The following is a 16,993-nucleotide window of genomic DNA, read 5'->3' as shown; positions in this document are numbered from 1 at the left end:
TAATCAACGTGAGGAGGGGGGGCTGCAAGTCTATACCCCCTCCATACCCTCCTCATTATTCCAATTTGTGACTCATTCCAAAGGGGAGGTTTCATCCCCTTCACTCTTGACTCGCCTTTTTTTCTCCCTTTTTGGCCCATATCCCTAAGGGGGGTTGGGGGGGGAGATGCTTCAAACGTAACCTCCCCCCCGTTTATCCCTTCTCCTTTCCTCCCTTCATCCTTACCCACTTTCCTCCTCCCCACATCCCTACCCACTTTCCTCCTCCCCACATCCCTACCCACTTTCCTCTTCCCCACATCCCTACCCACTCTCCTCCCCCCCACACCTCAACCCATGATGTCATTTTTACTGCACTTCTCTCAGGTAAGGGGGGGGGGAGGGAGCACAGAGGGAGGTAACAAATTTGCTCCCGTTGTTATGATCTGTGGAGCAGAGGGTCTCTTGTGAGGTCAGTGACACAGGGGGTAGATACAAGACATCCTCCCACTCTATATCTCAATAATAATAATAATAATAATAATAATAATAATAATAATAATAATAATAATAATAAACGGTTTATTAATAGAGTTGCAGCCGGTGGCTGAAAATATACAAACTTACATTTGATTTAGACATAATGATATGCGTTGAATACATTTACAGGGCTGTACAGTACATAAATCAGGAGTTGTTTATTATTTTAACAATAGATGGGACATAAATCAGGAGTTGTTTATTATTTTAACAATAGATGGGATGGTGCTGTTCTTATATCTATCAGTGCGGGCTCTTATGGGCTGAATTTTGTTGTAGTGGCGGACTGTGCGAGGTGGGCGGGGGGCTGCCGGTGGCAGGAGGTGTGTGTGTGTGTGTGTGTGAGACAGAGATAGGAATGTCTGTTATGTTGACGTGGAAAGTTAATAAGCAGAATAAACTTTTAACTCTTAACTGGGGCTCAATATGCACATATTAGACCCGAGGCAGATAAGGTACACACACACAGACACACGCACACACACGAGTTCTCGGTAGGACTCTGAAATGATTGCTTGAAGCTTCAGTGTGATGATAAAGGAATTTTAAATACGCTCCTAATGAAATGCTTTAACTTGCATTCATGTTTTGATTGATATGCTGTGAATGTTTTTGGGTTTTTTTGATGGTGAAATGTTGAGAGATTAAATGTTTTAGTTGAAATCTGGTGGTGGTGGAGGCTTGAGTTGACGCACACACACACACACACACACACACGCACACGCACACACACACACACGCACGCACACACACGCACGCACACACACACACACACACACACACACACACACACACACACTGTCTTGTTCATCGGTGCAGCATATTGACGAGGGGTTTAATATTACCTGAAGCTCATTTACCTATATATTCACCTGTGGCGCGAGATCAAGGTTAGAGAGTTAATGACGATCTCTTGGGGATTAGATTAGGTTAGGTTAGGTTAGGTTAGGTTAGGTTAGATTAGATTAGGTTAGGTTAGCATTAGGACGTTTAACTATGGGCCGAAATAAGCGGGGGTTCCTAATCTTCATGTAATTGGAATCTTATTATATAAACCACAGCGAGACGCAGTGATATATAGCGTTGATATAGGTGAGATAAATGTTCCTATATTAACCATAGAGGAATTTAATACTATAGTCTTGTATATGATCCTATATACTTATAATTACTACTTAACATTGATATAAGTAATATACACTTAACACAGTTTTATTTTCGTCTTATTGCTTATCTGGCCTTTCTTTTATATGTTAATTAAACCTCATACTCACCTGGATTTGTAAAAGTAGTTTAAGAATAAAGGCGATTTTTTTGTCTCGATGAATTACAAAATAAAAAGATTTGTGATGGATAATTACAATTTAATGGACGTTAGTGTACTGTACTCCAGCTTGATGTACAGCAGTTAAGTGGAGTTTAATGTAGTAAATCATAACAAATTGTAGTTTATTGTGTTTAATCAACATTACATTAAGGAAAATTAACCATGATCGTGTTCTGTGGGTATAAATAACGAGGCCAGGAAATTAAACGTAGGAATTATAAGTGTTGTTTGTGATCGAAATATGTTCTGGTGATAGGTGCTTAAGGGGAGGGGGAGGGCGGTGGGTTCTGACTGGATCCAATGGTACACGAATTCCAATGGTTCTACAATGGTGATATGGATATGCTTCTTAAAAAAATTGTGGGATTTGACTTGTTTTGACCTGACTTGACCTGAGCTGACCTTCCTATTATCTCAATTTAACTCAAGGGGTTAAATCATCGTTCTCAAGGGGTTAAGTCATCGTTCTCAAGGGGTTAAGTCATCGTTCTCAAGGGGTCGAGTCATCGTTCTCAAGGGGTTAAGTCATCGTACTCAAGGGGTTAAGTCATCGTACTCAAGGGGTCGAGTCATCGTTCTCAAGGGGTTAAGTCATCGCACTCAAGGGGTTAAGTCATCGTTCTCAAGGGGTTAAGTCATCGTTCTCAAGGGGTTAAGTCATCGTTCTCAAGGGGTTAAGTCATCGTACTCAAGGGGTTAAGTCATCGTTCTCAAGGGGTTAAGCCATCGTTCTCAAGGGGTTAAGCCATCGTTCTCAAGGGGTTAAGCCATCGTTCTCAAGGGGTCGAGCCATCGTACTCAAGGGGTTAAATCATCGTACATAAGAGGTTAAATTATCGTACTCGTCGGGTTAAATTATCTTACTCAAGGGGTTAATATATGACTTTAAGGGTTAATAAATCGTATTCAAAAAAGGTAAAATTGTTTCCTAAGACGCAAACTCTCTCCTTGGCCACCAAATCCCTTTCAAACATAAGAACAAGTTTAGTTTCTTCAACCTATCTTGAAATGGAAGGTTTCTAAGTCACGGAATCATTTTTGTCATTCTTCGCTGCACCGACTCTAGTGAATTGATATCCATTCTATAATAGGGGCACCAGAACTGAACCGCATAATCGAGGTGCGGCCTGATTAGCGCAAGATATAGTTGCAATAAGACCTCTGCACTCTTGTTACTTACACTGCTAGATATAAAACCCAATACTCTGTTTGCCTTATTTCGAACGTTAACGCACTGTTTTCTAGGCCGTAGGTCCGGGCTTACAAGTACCCCTAGGTCTCTTTCACAAGTCGACTTCTCTAGGTTGATGTTGTTAAGGCTGTATACATTGACAGGCATTGTTCTTCCAATATTAAGTACGCTGCACTTGCTGGTGTTGAATTTCATTTGCCATTTTCCTGACCACTCCTGCAGTGTTGAAGAAGAGTTTAGAATTTCAGGTAGCAAGAAGGTCTAATACTGAGGTGTCGGTTTCTGATTTTAATAGATCAAGGTTGAAATCTCCTGTGATGTAGCAATGTTTCCTCTCTAAACTTATGATAGTGATAAGCTCCGAAAATTTATCAAGAAAATTCCTTACATTTGTGTGGGGTCTTCTGTAGATTATCCCTACTAGGATATTTCGTGTGTCGTTACGTAATTCAATGAAAACACTCTCCATGAACTCCTCTTGAACCTTTAAATCATCTCATACAGAAGTGGTATGCTTGATATCAACATATAGGGCAACACCACCACTGTGTCGTGACGTGATGACACAGTGTCTATTATAATTAGGAATGTTATACAAATGGTCAATATCGTTAGTGAGTTTGGTCTCACAGCATCCAAGTACATCAAATTTGTGGGCAATAGAAGATAAACACTGATATTAAAAGGTATCTAGATGAAGGGGAATACTGCTGATGTTATGGCTAATGAAGGAGAAGGAATGAGGTAGTAGGAGACTAGAACTAAACTCGGGGGAGTCAGGAAAGTAATAGTAACAGTTTGGGTTGGTGTAACCCAGTGAGTTGTGTAGAAAGGCATCAGGATCGATATGAGGGAGTATTGTGTCGACACCATGGGTGAAGGGGGTGTAACACATACGGTCTAGCACATCTAAGGGAATGACACTAGCATCATGGGAACATTGATACTGATTAAGGAACAGTAGAAACTCAGGGTCACTGAGGTGTGAAAAAGTGCTACAACCAACAGAATTAGGATGACCGGTATAGATATAATAATATAATGTAATGTAATATAGATGTACTTCACTCCCCCGCCGGCAGTGTACTGTGAGTGATAATTGTTAAGGGTTAAAGTAAATATCTTCCTGACTCATCTCTCCCGCCCGGGTAGATGCAGCTACACAGTCTTCACATGTCATCTTAATAATAATACCTATTTAACTTTTAATCAGTTTATATGAATGTATATGGGTTAATATATCTTACTCAAGGTATCTTACTGGGCTAAACCATAGTATTGTGAAGTTCAGTCATCATACTCGAGAGATTTAGAAAGCCAATTGGTAACTGATGAAAGATGAATTACATAATTACAAACGGAAGGGAATTTAGAAGAAAAAAATATGACAATAACAATTATGGTAGATTCTTTTAACAAGATGCAGATGAGATGCTGGAGACGAGACTGAGAGATGATGCTGATGTCTCGTGTGTGTGTGTGTGTGTGTATCTCTCTCTCTCTCTCTCTCCGTAGTCATTAAACGTGATTACTGATCCTTTAGTCGAAATTGGATAGCATCACCTCTCCGCCACCTTTGATGAGAGAGAGAGAGAGAGAGAGAGAGCCTGCTTCGTGACAGTCCGGACTCTGTGAGTGTTACTGTTATGTTGATATTTGTGTCTGGAATTACACCGTGTCCTTCTTTTTCTTCCTTCTTCCCTCTTGCCCTTCTGTCTCGTCTCTTTCCTCCCACCTTCCTTTCTCTTCCCTCCCTCCCTCCTTCCTTCTCTCCTTCTTTCCTCTCCTTGTCGTCTCTTTCCTCTCTCCCTCTAGTCTCTTCCTTCCCTCCTCCCCTCCCTCTAGTCTCTTCCCTCCCTCCTTCCCTCCCTCTAGTCTCTACCTTCCTTCCCTCTCTCTAGTCTCTTCCTTCCCTCCCTTCCTTCCCTCCCTCTCCCCTCTCGCCTCTTCCCTCCCTCCCTCTCCTCCTGCCATCTTGCACGTAACCCTCAATAAATGTAAACGAGCTGGCATAACTTAATGATCACTTAGCATGTTTTATTCTCAGGTGGTTTGATACTTAACTATTCAGGTAATTAATTTGCTAATTAGAATATACGATTAAATATAGAGAGCACTAATCGCTCTCCTCTCTCACTTACACACACACACACACACACACACACGCACACACACACACACACATACACACACACATACACACACACACACACATACACACACCTCCCATCAAATTATTTCATGCAAATTTAAGTATAATTTGCAACATATAACGCAACAGTACACGTGCCAGCAAGGCCTCTGATGGGTGTGTACTGTACTGGTTAATCTGATTGGCTGTTTTGTGTGTGTCTGTGCTTGTGAAATTAATCAATATGTACGACATTTGATGTAACTGGGCGGTGTGTGTGTGTTTCATCCTTTTGTATTTTTCTACTTTTTTTTCTTTTGTGATGAGAACTTGAGATATTTTTTCATTTTTTTTTATGATTATAAGTTACGAGATATTTTTCATGATGTGAACTTATGATAATTATACTAACATTAACAATGACGATAATAATAATAATGATAATAATAATAATAATAATAATAATAATAATAATAATAATAATAACTAATACTATTAATAAAATTAATACCTTTTATGGCCATCCACCCTCCCTTTATAGCCATACCATCTCCACACAATTTAGTACCTCACTATCCTATAATAAAATTATCTAACCTAGCAGAGTTAGTTAAGGTGCAGATCTATGCATCATTCTGTGACTGTTGCCTCATAGTGTATGTCAGTTATTATTGTTGGTTTAGGGGACAATGATCTTGTTCCCCTGAAGAAATAGCAGAGCAGACTTGAGCATGGATGACAGGCAACACCTGGCCATGACGTATATAACTTCTGGATCGCTGTTTCTATTCTGGTAACACCTCAACCAGTCTAGTGTAGAAGCACTTTGCTCTAGGTCTCATCCCGCCTGATGTTATCAACACCAGAGGAGTGAAGCTGCCTTGGTCCAACGTTCTGGATTCTCTCTGTGTACTTTCTGTTCTTATCATTCTCATTCATCCTGTGTGTAGCCACGACAGAGAGAGGTCATGGTGACATGCAGCAAGAGGATCAAAGATTCTCATGTCAAAGAAGGTTTGCTGTCCCCTCGTCTAGAATCCTCTAGCGCTGACGTCCACACAGGCTTTGTTGATTGTGTGGCAGCTCTGTGAATGAAGCACTCGCCGTCTAATGGGTGGAGGGTCGGTTTACAGTGACGTCTCGGCATATCACCTTCAACATATTTGCTGTGATGTCCCTTACCTCGTCATGCCTGTTGCACACCATGGCGTGGTTATGTTGCAGGATGCTCCACACATGTACTGGGCAGACATGCCTTCTACTGACCAACCAAGCCTTAGAGCAATAGCATCTGTGAATTCTTGTTTGTTAAGACTGAAACCCATTGCTCTTACTGGTAACCTTGTTAGCCAGTTCGAAGCGCCCACCTCCTGTGCTACCTCAACTTTCCTGTTCTAGTTCTCTGACAGTTGGTGTGTTAGTTAAAGTTTTTCGCTTTAGGTGTACTGCCGTTCTGTTATAATGAAACGTCGATTTTTGTGTAGTTCGTCTACCTCACTTGCGTCATTTTGAGCTACTATGTGCTCAGTGAGGTTTGCCGGGAGCTTGACACAGTTCTGATGCTCAGTGGCTGCAAGCTTCTCTAGGTTAGTGATTCACATTCCGCCTTGTCTCTGTGGTAATGTAAGGAGCAAGGAAGTTTCATATGACCTCTGCTATGGTAAGGTAGTGGTTTTCACTAGTGTTGAAATAGCTGATGTCAGGAATAAAAAGCATCAGGAAGTTCCAGCAATATTTGACTCTGTGGGTGAATGCTGCATTTGCTGTGTGTGGCTCAGTTTATTTTTTTTCGTCAGAGCTTGGATGATTTCTTTTACCCTCTTGTTTACTTTTCCTTTTATGTGCCGGTTACCACATTGGGTGACTTTGGCCTTTCCTTGTAATTATAACCTACTTCCAATGCAGATCTCTATAGCCCGGTCGTATTATTCTGGCCTTACAGTCAGGAAGGATTTGCTGGCGTCTGTGTGGTACCATATTTGTGGACTACATGATGTTACCAGGTCCCCCACCACTTTGTTAACGTCCTCCACTTTCCCTACTCTGTGAGGTCATCATCGTATGCTACGTGTTTGATCTTGGTTGTCTCATAAGCCGGTGTATGTTGGAGCACGGACAGGCCGAAGACATACACTGCCATGGCGACTGGGTCTCCTTGTGGCGTTCCCTTGGCTGGTTGTCTGGGTTCCTCTGGGTATTTTCCACATATTTTGCGAAGCGTGGATAGTTAATGTTGATGTTGTGTGATGTAGACTTGCGAGTGATTATGTTGAGAGCACTGGAGGCGTATGTCGCATATAACTACACAAGAGTTATATAAATTAATATGTGAAAAAATATATAAATTAATATGTAGAAAAAATATATATATACAGAGCAATTAAACGAAAAATTCAATTGATAATAAAATGCGTTAGTAATATATAATATAACCATGTACCTATTTAATAAATTGAGTACAAAGTAATTTTTTAATTGATTACCAAAAAAACTTAGATCAAATTAAAAAAAACAACAATTAAGCGAAATATAAACAAGACCAATTCATCTTAGCCTAAAATAAATGTAACTTAATATAAATGAAATGTATCCTAACAAAATAAATATATTTCCAATTAAAAGAAATAAGAGAACACAGATGAAATAAAAACATATTGACAGACGAAAAAATATAGCGAAAATAAAATATAAAGTTCCATGAGCATAAAATAAATAAATATTTACTTTCATCAGCTTACAAAATTTTCCTCATTGTTTTTCCTCTTCCAGATCAATCAAACGTATCTCGGGCGCTTGAAAAAAAATCTAATATTGAACCAAAGGAAATATATTTTTTGTTATGCTTCGTGTCTGTGTATCACTTCTGAAGTTTATTTTTCCTTTTTTGTGCCGGTATGTCTTTTAACTATATACACGTGTTCTCTTTTTTATTGACGAGAGAGAGAGAGAGAGAGGGAGAGAGAGAGAGAGAGTCCTCGTGTTTACATTCCGAGTCTGTTGTGCACATAGCTCCTTTACGGACGTTGGGTACACAGTATGGCCGGGGTATGAAAGTGGTTTAATCGCGGACATAATTCTTTACGGTGGAGAGTATTTTAAGTGCCGTGGGTTGCAGAACATGAGAGAGAGAGAGAGAGAGAGAGAGAGAGAGAGAGAGAGAGAGTCTTCATTAGTATGTGTGGCCATTATGTGAAGGTTTCTGAGAGGCTCCACACACCATTTAGATGCGTGGTTAAACTCTGGCAGAGAAAATTGTTGGGACAAACCGACAAAGTTAAAAAAATAGTCGACTCTCTGAATTGTAAACGCGGCCATGTTGTTGTTGCTGCCTTGGCGCTCTCACTGACTCGGGTTTTCAGCCATAATTTAAAGAATACTTCTATCGTCACCTGTAGTTCTGTCGGCCATTTTGAAATTTAGAACATTTAGAAAACTTTTAGAACACTAGACCACCTGTAGAACACTATTAGAGCATTTAAAACACGCTTAGAACATTTTTAGAACACGTTAGAACATTTTTAGAAAACTATTAGAACACGTTTAGAACATTTAGAACACGCTTGGAATATTTTTTAGAACACTTAGAACACTATTAGAACACTATTAGAACACGTTTAGAACATTTAGAACATTTTTAGAACACTTCCACTTGTATGTCTGTCTCTCTTAGTATCAAAACACACCTGTGACCTTTAATATTACAAGAACAAGTAATTAATGATCATCCTTCCCCTTTAACCTGTGTTTTTGGTATACTCTGTGTGTCGTGGGTGACATGCATCGATCTAGGGGCTGAAATTAAGCTGCTTGTATATTATTTATGGCTACTGTCACCTCTTTCCCTCTTCCTCTTCCCCTCTTCCTCTTCCCCTCTTCCTCTTTCCCTCTTCCTCTTCCCCTCTTCCTCTTCCTCTTTCCCTCTTCCTCTTTCCCTCTTCTATCTGTCTATCTGTCTGTCTCTATATACCACCATCTTGTACATATATACCCATACAAGTATTTACAAAGTTAACACCATGCTCAGATATCTTCATTTAAAAATATATATTGGTTAACATAATGATGGTTGTACATTGTTTGTATACCTGTCTTATGTATGTATACTGTTCATACATCTGCTTAGTCTATGTATATTGTTCATACATCTGCTTAGTCTATGTATATTGTTTAAAAGTGACACAAGGATTATTTTAAGGTCTTGTCCTGGCTACTTTGTGGTAGATTTTGATTTAATGTTTTTTTTTACTGACATTACTTTATGATTTACCGATTTAGCAGACAATCTTTTATATATTTGAAATAATAGTAATAATAATAATAATAATAATAATAATAATAATAATAATAATAATAATAATAATAATAATAATAATTTACATTCATTGAGGTGTGTGTGTGTGTGTGTGTGTGTGTGTGTGTGTGTGTGTGTGTGTGTGTGTGTGTGTGTGTGTGTGTGTGTGTGTGTGTGTGTGTGTGTGTGTGTGCTCTCTCTCATCATACATAAGTCTATCCACAGTCTGGTTGGTCAACAAGATCAGCTCCTGGAGACAAATTATCCTCTCTCACCTCCTCCACTGAACACATTTCCCCCACCAAGAAACAAACTAAACCATATTAACATCACACAACCCATTTGGTATATTATCTCGTGATTGAAATATATCGAGGACAAATATTTTAACCTAGCATAGAGATAATATATTCCACGTATCGGAAGATGTTACTAGTTGGAATGATTAATGAGTTGCAGATGGTATTTATGTCAGGAGTTTTAAATTTAGATTGTGGATTTTTAACTCGTTTTTTTAAAGTAGTAGTGAGATTTTTTTTTTTTTTTTGGAAACCTTGTGTGTGGGGTAGGGAGGGAGGGAGGTGGGCTGGTAGGAAGGTTTTGGGATCACGTGAAAATTAGGTCCCATTTTTTTTCGCCTAATGATTAAATACTAATGCTAACTAACATAAGATAACTATCGTTTTTAACTTAACCTAAACCTAACCTAACCTAACCTCCCTCAGGTAACATAAGGGTCTTTAATCATCAGGTGAAATGCAGTAATGTCATGCTTGTAGTGTTATATATTGCCTCAGTTCAGTTTTATGAGATAGTTTGCGCCACAGCTCATCCACTACCATTCCACCGCTGCCACCATTATATCATTTACGGTCGTTAATATTTATTTTTTAATTTGCGAATGAAGTTTAGTGTTAAATAATTATCTTTAATGGATGACATGACATTACTATAATACTCTGAATATTTTATCAATGGCCTCCTTCATATTCTGTCTTGGTGAGAAGTAAAGGTACATACTGTATATATCATTTACCTGTTCAGGGATTGGAGGAATTCAGTTTAATGATTACGATATAAGTTTTGGAAATTTGATGGGGAGAGTTAATTTAATGTAAATTATTTTATGATGCAGATGTATAATATTTAATTATATCTTATATTCCTATCCAAGCTATTTGCCACGGGAGGCCGACACTCGTAGCATTACAAGGATTTAGCAATTAACTAATGAACAGCTGTCTGCCCTGTCTTTGTCACCCCCCACTCACACACTTCTGTTAATTTCCACATCCAACACACATCTAGATTTAACTGATGAAAGTATTTCGACAAAATCCATTGTCAATACAGACAGCCAACAGCCTAATTCCCCACTAGAAACGTTTTCTCAAAATGTTCAATAATTTTAATATCTTGCAAATGGTCACCTTAACCTTGGTGCCGAGTTATTTCCATGGCACCTGACACGGCGGAGTGTTTGCCTGAAGAAAGGATGGCAAGCATAACTTATTGTGCAATAATTACGTGTGACAGGACCCACAAGAGTGCCAGCCTGTGTGTCTTGTGGACGTAGGCATCTGTGGAAGGCCCATAATATTACAAGAATAAGCTGAGGTGCTTAATCGTCTCGTGATAAAGAAAAAACATTTTGATTACATTATATCTTTTAATTGGGTTGAAAGTGTCCTTGAAAAACAACTCGATACTTGGGTTTGCTTTTAGCCGGACTGTAGCCTTACGCCCACACAGCTTTGATCATTGCTTTCCGTCTTTGGGGAAATAAACAGCAAGATTATCTGGCATTAACAGTGAGGCATCTTCCTAAAGGACTCTACGAGCAGTTGCTATGACGACGACACGGTGATGGCAATTAATAAGCGATAGGTCTGGTGTGCGCCACCTTTCTTCACCGAGGGACAAAAGACTAACTGAGAGATGAGCCGAGGAAGACACACTTATTGTCATCTGAAATAGAACCAGTGAGCCAGTCGCTGAAAATAAACAACGACCTTTTACTAGCCTCCATGAATTAAACTCTTTCCCAACATTTACAATTGGTTATTTATTAAAATCCTGGTCTTCTTTTTTTCGACCACCTTATATATTCCCTCATATTGAACCGGAAAGGAAGAACACGATCACTTACACCGCTAAATTCGATAATTGCTGATGGAAACACAACACCATGCAACGGACCACAACACAACATGTAAGCTTCCCCCTCTCCCCTTCCCTCCCCGTTTCCAGGCTTAAACATACGCCAAACAAAAAACGAGCCCTTGTTATATTCCTCCTGTTGTTTTTATCCTATTTGATGTATATACATATATATTTATTTTATTTTGTAGTCTTTACTCTTTTGTTTTGTGCTCCAAAACGACGAGTGTAAATAAACCGGAAACAGCAGAACATTGCGGCAACAGTTATTTTTTTTTCGTGTTTCGCTTTTGTCTTTCGGTTTGGCATGACCTATTTCTCCATTGGGACTCTATCTGTCTGTCTCTGTCTGTCTGTCTGTCAATTAAACCAATTAGCTCTTCATCAGGTTTCCTTGTTCACACGACCCCTGGCTACAGCCTCATCAAGACCTGTATAATGAACACACACACACACATTATTAAACACAAAGTCCTTTTTTTTCTTGGCGTCTCTAAATTTTTAATCCTAGTGGCAAACAAAAGACATTAAACATAACCTCTGGACTAAATTAGTTTGCTGTAAACACTAGAAGAAAAAAACAAACACGGAAGACAATAGATTAATATAAGTAAACTTTTTTTTCCAGGGAGATCACACGGTATCAAAAGAAACATACAGGTAAATTGAGATTCCTAGGATGATTGAGAGTTATTAATTAGGCAGGTATAATAAACAGTCTCTCCTCCTGTGAAAAAAAAATATGCAGATGATAATAATGGTCTTAAAACGAATATTATAAACTTTTTTTTTATGGTCGTATTGGCTAATGACACGTGTATTCTTATTGACTATTTACCGTAATTCAGGTCTTGTTAATCCAACTTCCATGCCGGATATTTAAAACACAGGAAGCTTAACCACTGAATTAAATTACAGTGAATAATGAAGATATTTATTAATTTTTTTATTTACTTTGGGCAGTTATTCAGTTGTTTTTTTAATATAACTCGTGTTTTTTTGGTCATCTTACGAGTGTATGTAGAACAAGACGATGTACGAGAGGTGTAAAACCAAATAAAAAGGAACGAACACGATCTACATTTTCCCGTTCAATGACCATAATAACAGGCAGGTGTGATTCATAACGCGTGATTGTAACCCTTTCCTTAAACCAGGTGTAATGTAGATAAACATTCAGTACCAGTCACTAAATTAGAGTCTCATTTGATTTGAGAGAGAGAGAGAGAGAGAGAGAGAGAGAGAGAGAGAGAGAGCACTGTTAAATGTTAATTGCTCGTACTTTATCCTCGTTCCATGTTTACTCTCACAAAAACGACGTAAAAATCCGGAGTCTTTACACAAAAACGTTCTGTTGACGTTTAATGGACGTATAGGGTATTAGGTCTTTTTTGATGGACTAATTAAGGGTCTTTGAGGTTTGATCACCGGTCATGTACCTAAAAAGTATTATAATTATGCTAAGGTTTTTTTTCTTTTTAGGGTTGGATAATGGGACCTGGACTTATCTTAAGGTGATTTAAGGGTTTGTTTTGACGTTAAGGGTTATGGAGTACTCTTAGATAAGGGGTTATTGGTTGCCAGGGGTGTTATCCCCCCCCCCTCCTCCCAAACCCCCGTGGTCTCTTTAATCCCATAACAGTCAGGATTTTGTAGTTATTTTGGGAACCTGTAAAAGAGGATCTATTGACAAAACTCTCTCTCTCTCTCTCTCTCTCTCTCTCTCTCTCTCTCTATAATTATTTATTTAAATATTTAAATATTTTTCTGTTTATATGATAATTCTTGTGTTCGAAATATTGACAGGTGCAATTTCTCTGTCTCTTGGCGATTGGTCCTTCGGGAGTAAACGGAGACCGGGAACATACTGCGTGTTCGACTTCAAGTGAACGCATACACATGCTGTCTAATGTTAAGGGTTGTTGGCTGTTTACTAGATTAAGGAGGACGTTAATGGTACCAGTATCTATATATAGTGTGAGGTTACAGCTGTTATTTCTTCTTATCACTTAAGGTGCGGAGGTCAAGTGGTTACAGCACTCGCCTCCTGTTCTCTGGTTCGGGCCCGATGTATCTAACTCTATTTGAGGAAGTGAAAGTGAACGCGTATTTGACCTGCCACATTGCCGCCTTTGTTTACCAAGAGTTTAGTATACCGTGTGCTGTATCCACACTGTCTGAACCATCTTCCTCTCCCACACACCGAGGGATACAAATAGGTGTACTTACCAGGTTGAGGAGGAAGACGTTGGTGATGGTCCTCATCTTGCGGTTCTGCAGGAGTGTGACGATGACGAGGGTGTTGCCAATCACCCCCAGCAGGAAGATGATGACGTAGCAGGGGATCCTCACCGATCCCTCCGTGTCTAGTAACGGCACGGAGGACGCCTGACTCTTCCTCCTGTTGGTGCTTCTGTTGACGCTGGGGATTGTACCTTTACTGTGCTTGCTCCCCGGGTCCTCAACAGCACCTTCGTGGGGCTCCTCGTGCAGGATCATGGGGTGATGCTCAGGTGGAATATTCTGCACGTCTGTCGCTGGCTCTTGTGACTCACCGCGTCTTGCATTATTCATATTATTGTCATCTTTCTGTGTTTTTATTTTCAGTAAATCAGCAGTTCTCTCTATCTTGTTCTTCTTATATATGTAATGTAGTCTGTTGTGTCTCGTCAGTTGGGCGTCGTTACTCACTATTTGTTCCTTATTGATGTCCATATGAGAGTCAGCCTCCAGGTTCTCAACAATTATCTCTGTGTGTTCGTCGACGGGGGTAGCCTTCTCCCATGTCGGTATTGATCTTCTTTCTTCGTCATTTATACCATTGTTATTCTCCTCCTCTACTGCCTCACCTTCGTTCTTTCTCACGTCAGTAGTTGGTGTTGGGGACCTCCGCCTTGTGTGTAATTCCCCGCGGGTGTCAAGGAGTGTGGCGTCAGCGTCAGTCATAGACTGGACGAGGGGCGGTGACACGACTTGACCTTCTAGCCAATTGGTTATGTCAATACCGACCTCACCTGTGTGGACTGTGGGATTAGCACCTGCCTGATAACGTCGTAAGGGGTCCACATTGGCTTGTTCTAGGCTGTCGAACCCCTGATCAGGGTTAAATGGAGAGACGTGGAAATCCCTAAACCCGGAATTGGGGAGATAAGTTGAAACCCAAATGGGGAGTTGTAGAGTTGTACTGTTCTCTATGGTGCCCGCGACGATGGCGTTCACGAACCTCTTCTCGTTTTGATGTTCATTGTTCTCTTCTGTTTTTGTTTCTCTTGTCATCTTTTTTTTGCTTATTTCTTCCTCTCTATCCATATATGTAATAACTTCCTCGTTTTCGCCTCTTTCTCTCTCTCTCTCGTAGGAATTACCAGACACAGACATCACCTTCCTTGTCTCAGGCGGTCCATTTATTGAACGCCTGTCGTGTTCCTTTCCTCTCACGTGAGGAGGTTTGTGTGTGTCCTGACTCTCACCACTGGAACTGTCCTCCTCCGGTACCCTGGTCAACACTGTGTTCATTAAGACCTCACTGTCGACTTTATCATCACGAGTTTCCGAGAAGGAGTTGTGACTTTTACTTTTTCTCGTCACGTCTGAGTTAACTTCACCTTTTGCTTTCTTATCAATGTGCTTGTGTGTTCTACCGACAGAGGAGATAAAATCACCATTGTCTACTGTTCTCTCACTCTGTTTGTCACTACTCTCAGCTACCCTAACATTATTACGTTTTAGGGAATTCACAATGCCGTGTCTAATCGCTACCGTTATTTCACTGTCATGTAAATTCTTTTGGTTAAGTAAATCAAAATTCACCTCTTCACCGCTCCTTAGTTGGGGTGTTAAGTGCTCTCTGCCATCGCTGTCCAAGCCCCGTATATTTCTGTTCGGTTCTGAGAGGTATTTTTCAGAATTCTCTTTGTTGAGCTGTACTTCGCTGCCTCTGCTCTTTGTCGGGTGTTCTTCAGGCGAGGCGAGGTCACTGCCCGTCCTCTCCGTCGTCACAACTTTACCGAGTCTACTATTGCTGTCGGCTGATCTGTCCCCCCAGAGAGGTGATTCAGAGGCATCTCTTATACTGGTGACGGACGGCTTATCAGGACCGCTCACAGACTTCAGCGAGTGGGACCTGACACTCGAGGAATCCAGAACAGCGGGAACTTCTGAATATTCCGAATAAACAGCAAATCTCGAGTACCTGGAGAGATTCAGTGAAGCTTCAGGGAGAAACAACTCGCCGCGGACTCTTGATTTTCGGTGACGTTCTTGACGTATAATTCTGACCTCACCCGCTGTTCTTAAGCTGCTGTTGGTGTGGCGGAGACGCTTGTAGGGACTCGTCAGCGTCGTGGGCGTGGGAGCCTTAGGTTTGGGCGCGTCGGGAGAGTATGTTGTGGGCGTCAGAGAGAGTGGGTGTTGTGGTGGCTTTCTGGCGAACATATAGTTGTAGGTGGCCCCCTGGCGGACGTCAGAATCACCCACGGACTTGTAAGGGAACCCATGTGACCTTCTGCTGGGGGGAATCATGAATCTCGAGGAATCAATAGGGTGACCAGCGCCCAAGATCCCCGGCAGGAGAAGCACGCAGGAGAGGAACACGTATGAGAGAATCGAAGATGAGGGGAGACCGGATGAGGGAAGCACCAGCACGATAAAGATCATCATCTTAGTAACTCAGGCGACTGTAAGGAGAGGCAGACCGACCAGCCATGGCCACTTGTGTCCTCAGTGACGACCAGGAAGAGGAATTCGTCGACTGTTGTACCTCCACCTGACACACCTGGGAGACGGCTTCACTATCGTCCAAGGCGCGCGTCACTACCGGAGTTTATTCTAAGGTATCTGCTGCACCTTGCGGGAGTTTGTTTATCCAGGTTGAGATAGTGGAAGATGACTGTTAGTGGAGGCATGTTACCCGTAGTCTCTCTGTACAAAAACACATTATTAGTTGTTGTATTCTGTCTAACTGTTCTAAATTATATATCTCGAACTTACACTAAAGCGAACGATATCCTGATTACGCTTCATCTTAAGCTTGACTGTAATGAAATAAAAACGCTGTAACAATACATATATAAAGTGAAACAAGTGATGGACAATTCGCAACTGCAATCGTTAAGTTTATGAAGCGGCGACAGTACACGTATTTAAGTCAAAGCCAATATCGGACCACAAGCGGTTAGGTGTCCAGAGCGGTGTGAGTGACCCGCTGAAGGTGTGGGGTTAAACGTTCCTGGTGAGTATTCAATTGAACGTCGGGACAGGTAGACGAGCTGGTACACGTTCGAGGAGACTGTCAAGTGGGCAGGTGAGAGTCTCAGGTGACTGGTCAAATGGCGAATCCAGGTGACATATTAACGCTCCAGGTAAATGTTGAAT

The 16,993-nt window shown here is 40.7% G+C and overlaps 1 protein-coding gene across 1 annotated transcript in view; it reads right to left on the bottom strand.

Annotated features, from left to right (window-relative positions):
- The window catches only part of LOC121864697, a gene marked incomplete in the record, with an annotated part of 87,547 nt that extends 70,905 nt beyond the window's left edge, over nt 1–16,642 (bottom strand). Inside the window, 1 exon segment of the mRNA XM_042363855.1 lies at nt 13,850–16,642. Coding sequence (XP_042219789.1) covers nt 13,850–16,279 — 2,430 coding nt within the window.
- Between the last annotated feature and the right edge of the window lie 351 nt (nt 16,643–16,993).

The sequence above is a fragment of the Homarus americanus genome, unplaced genomic scaffold, assembly GCF_018991925.1.
Source record: "Homarus americanus isolate GMGI-L3 unplaced genomic scaffold, GMGI_Hamer_2.0 scaffold57965, whole genome shotgun sequence".
Lineage (NCBI taxonomy): Eukaryota > Metazoa > Arthropoda > Malacostraca > Decapoda > Nephropidae > Homarus > Homarus americanus.
Note: the sequence above shows the minus strand (reverse complement) of the source record. Positions and strands in the feature narration are given on the sequence as shown.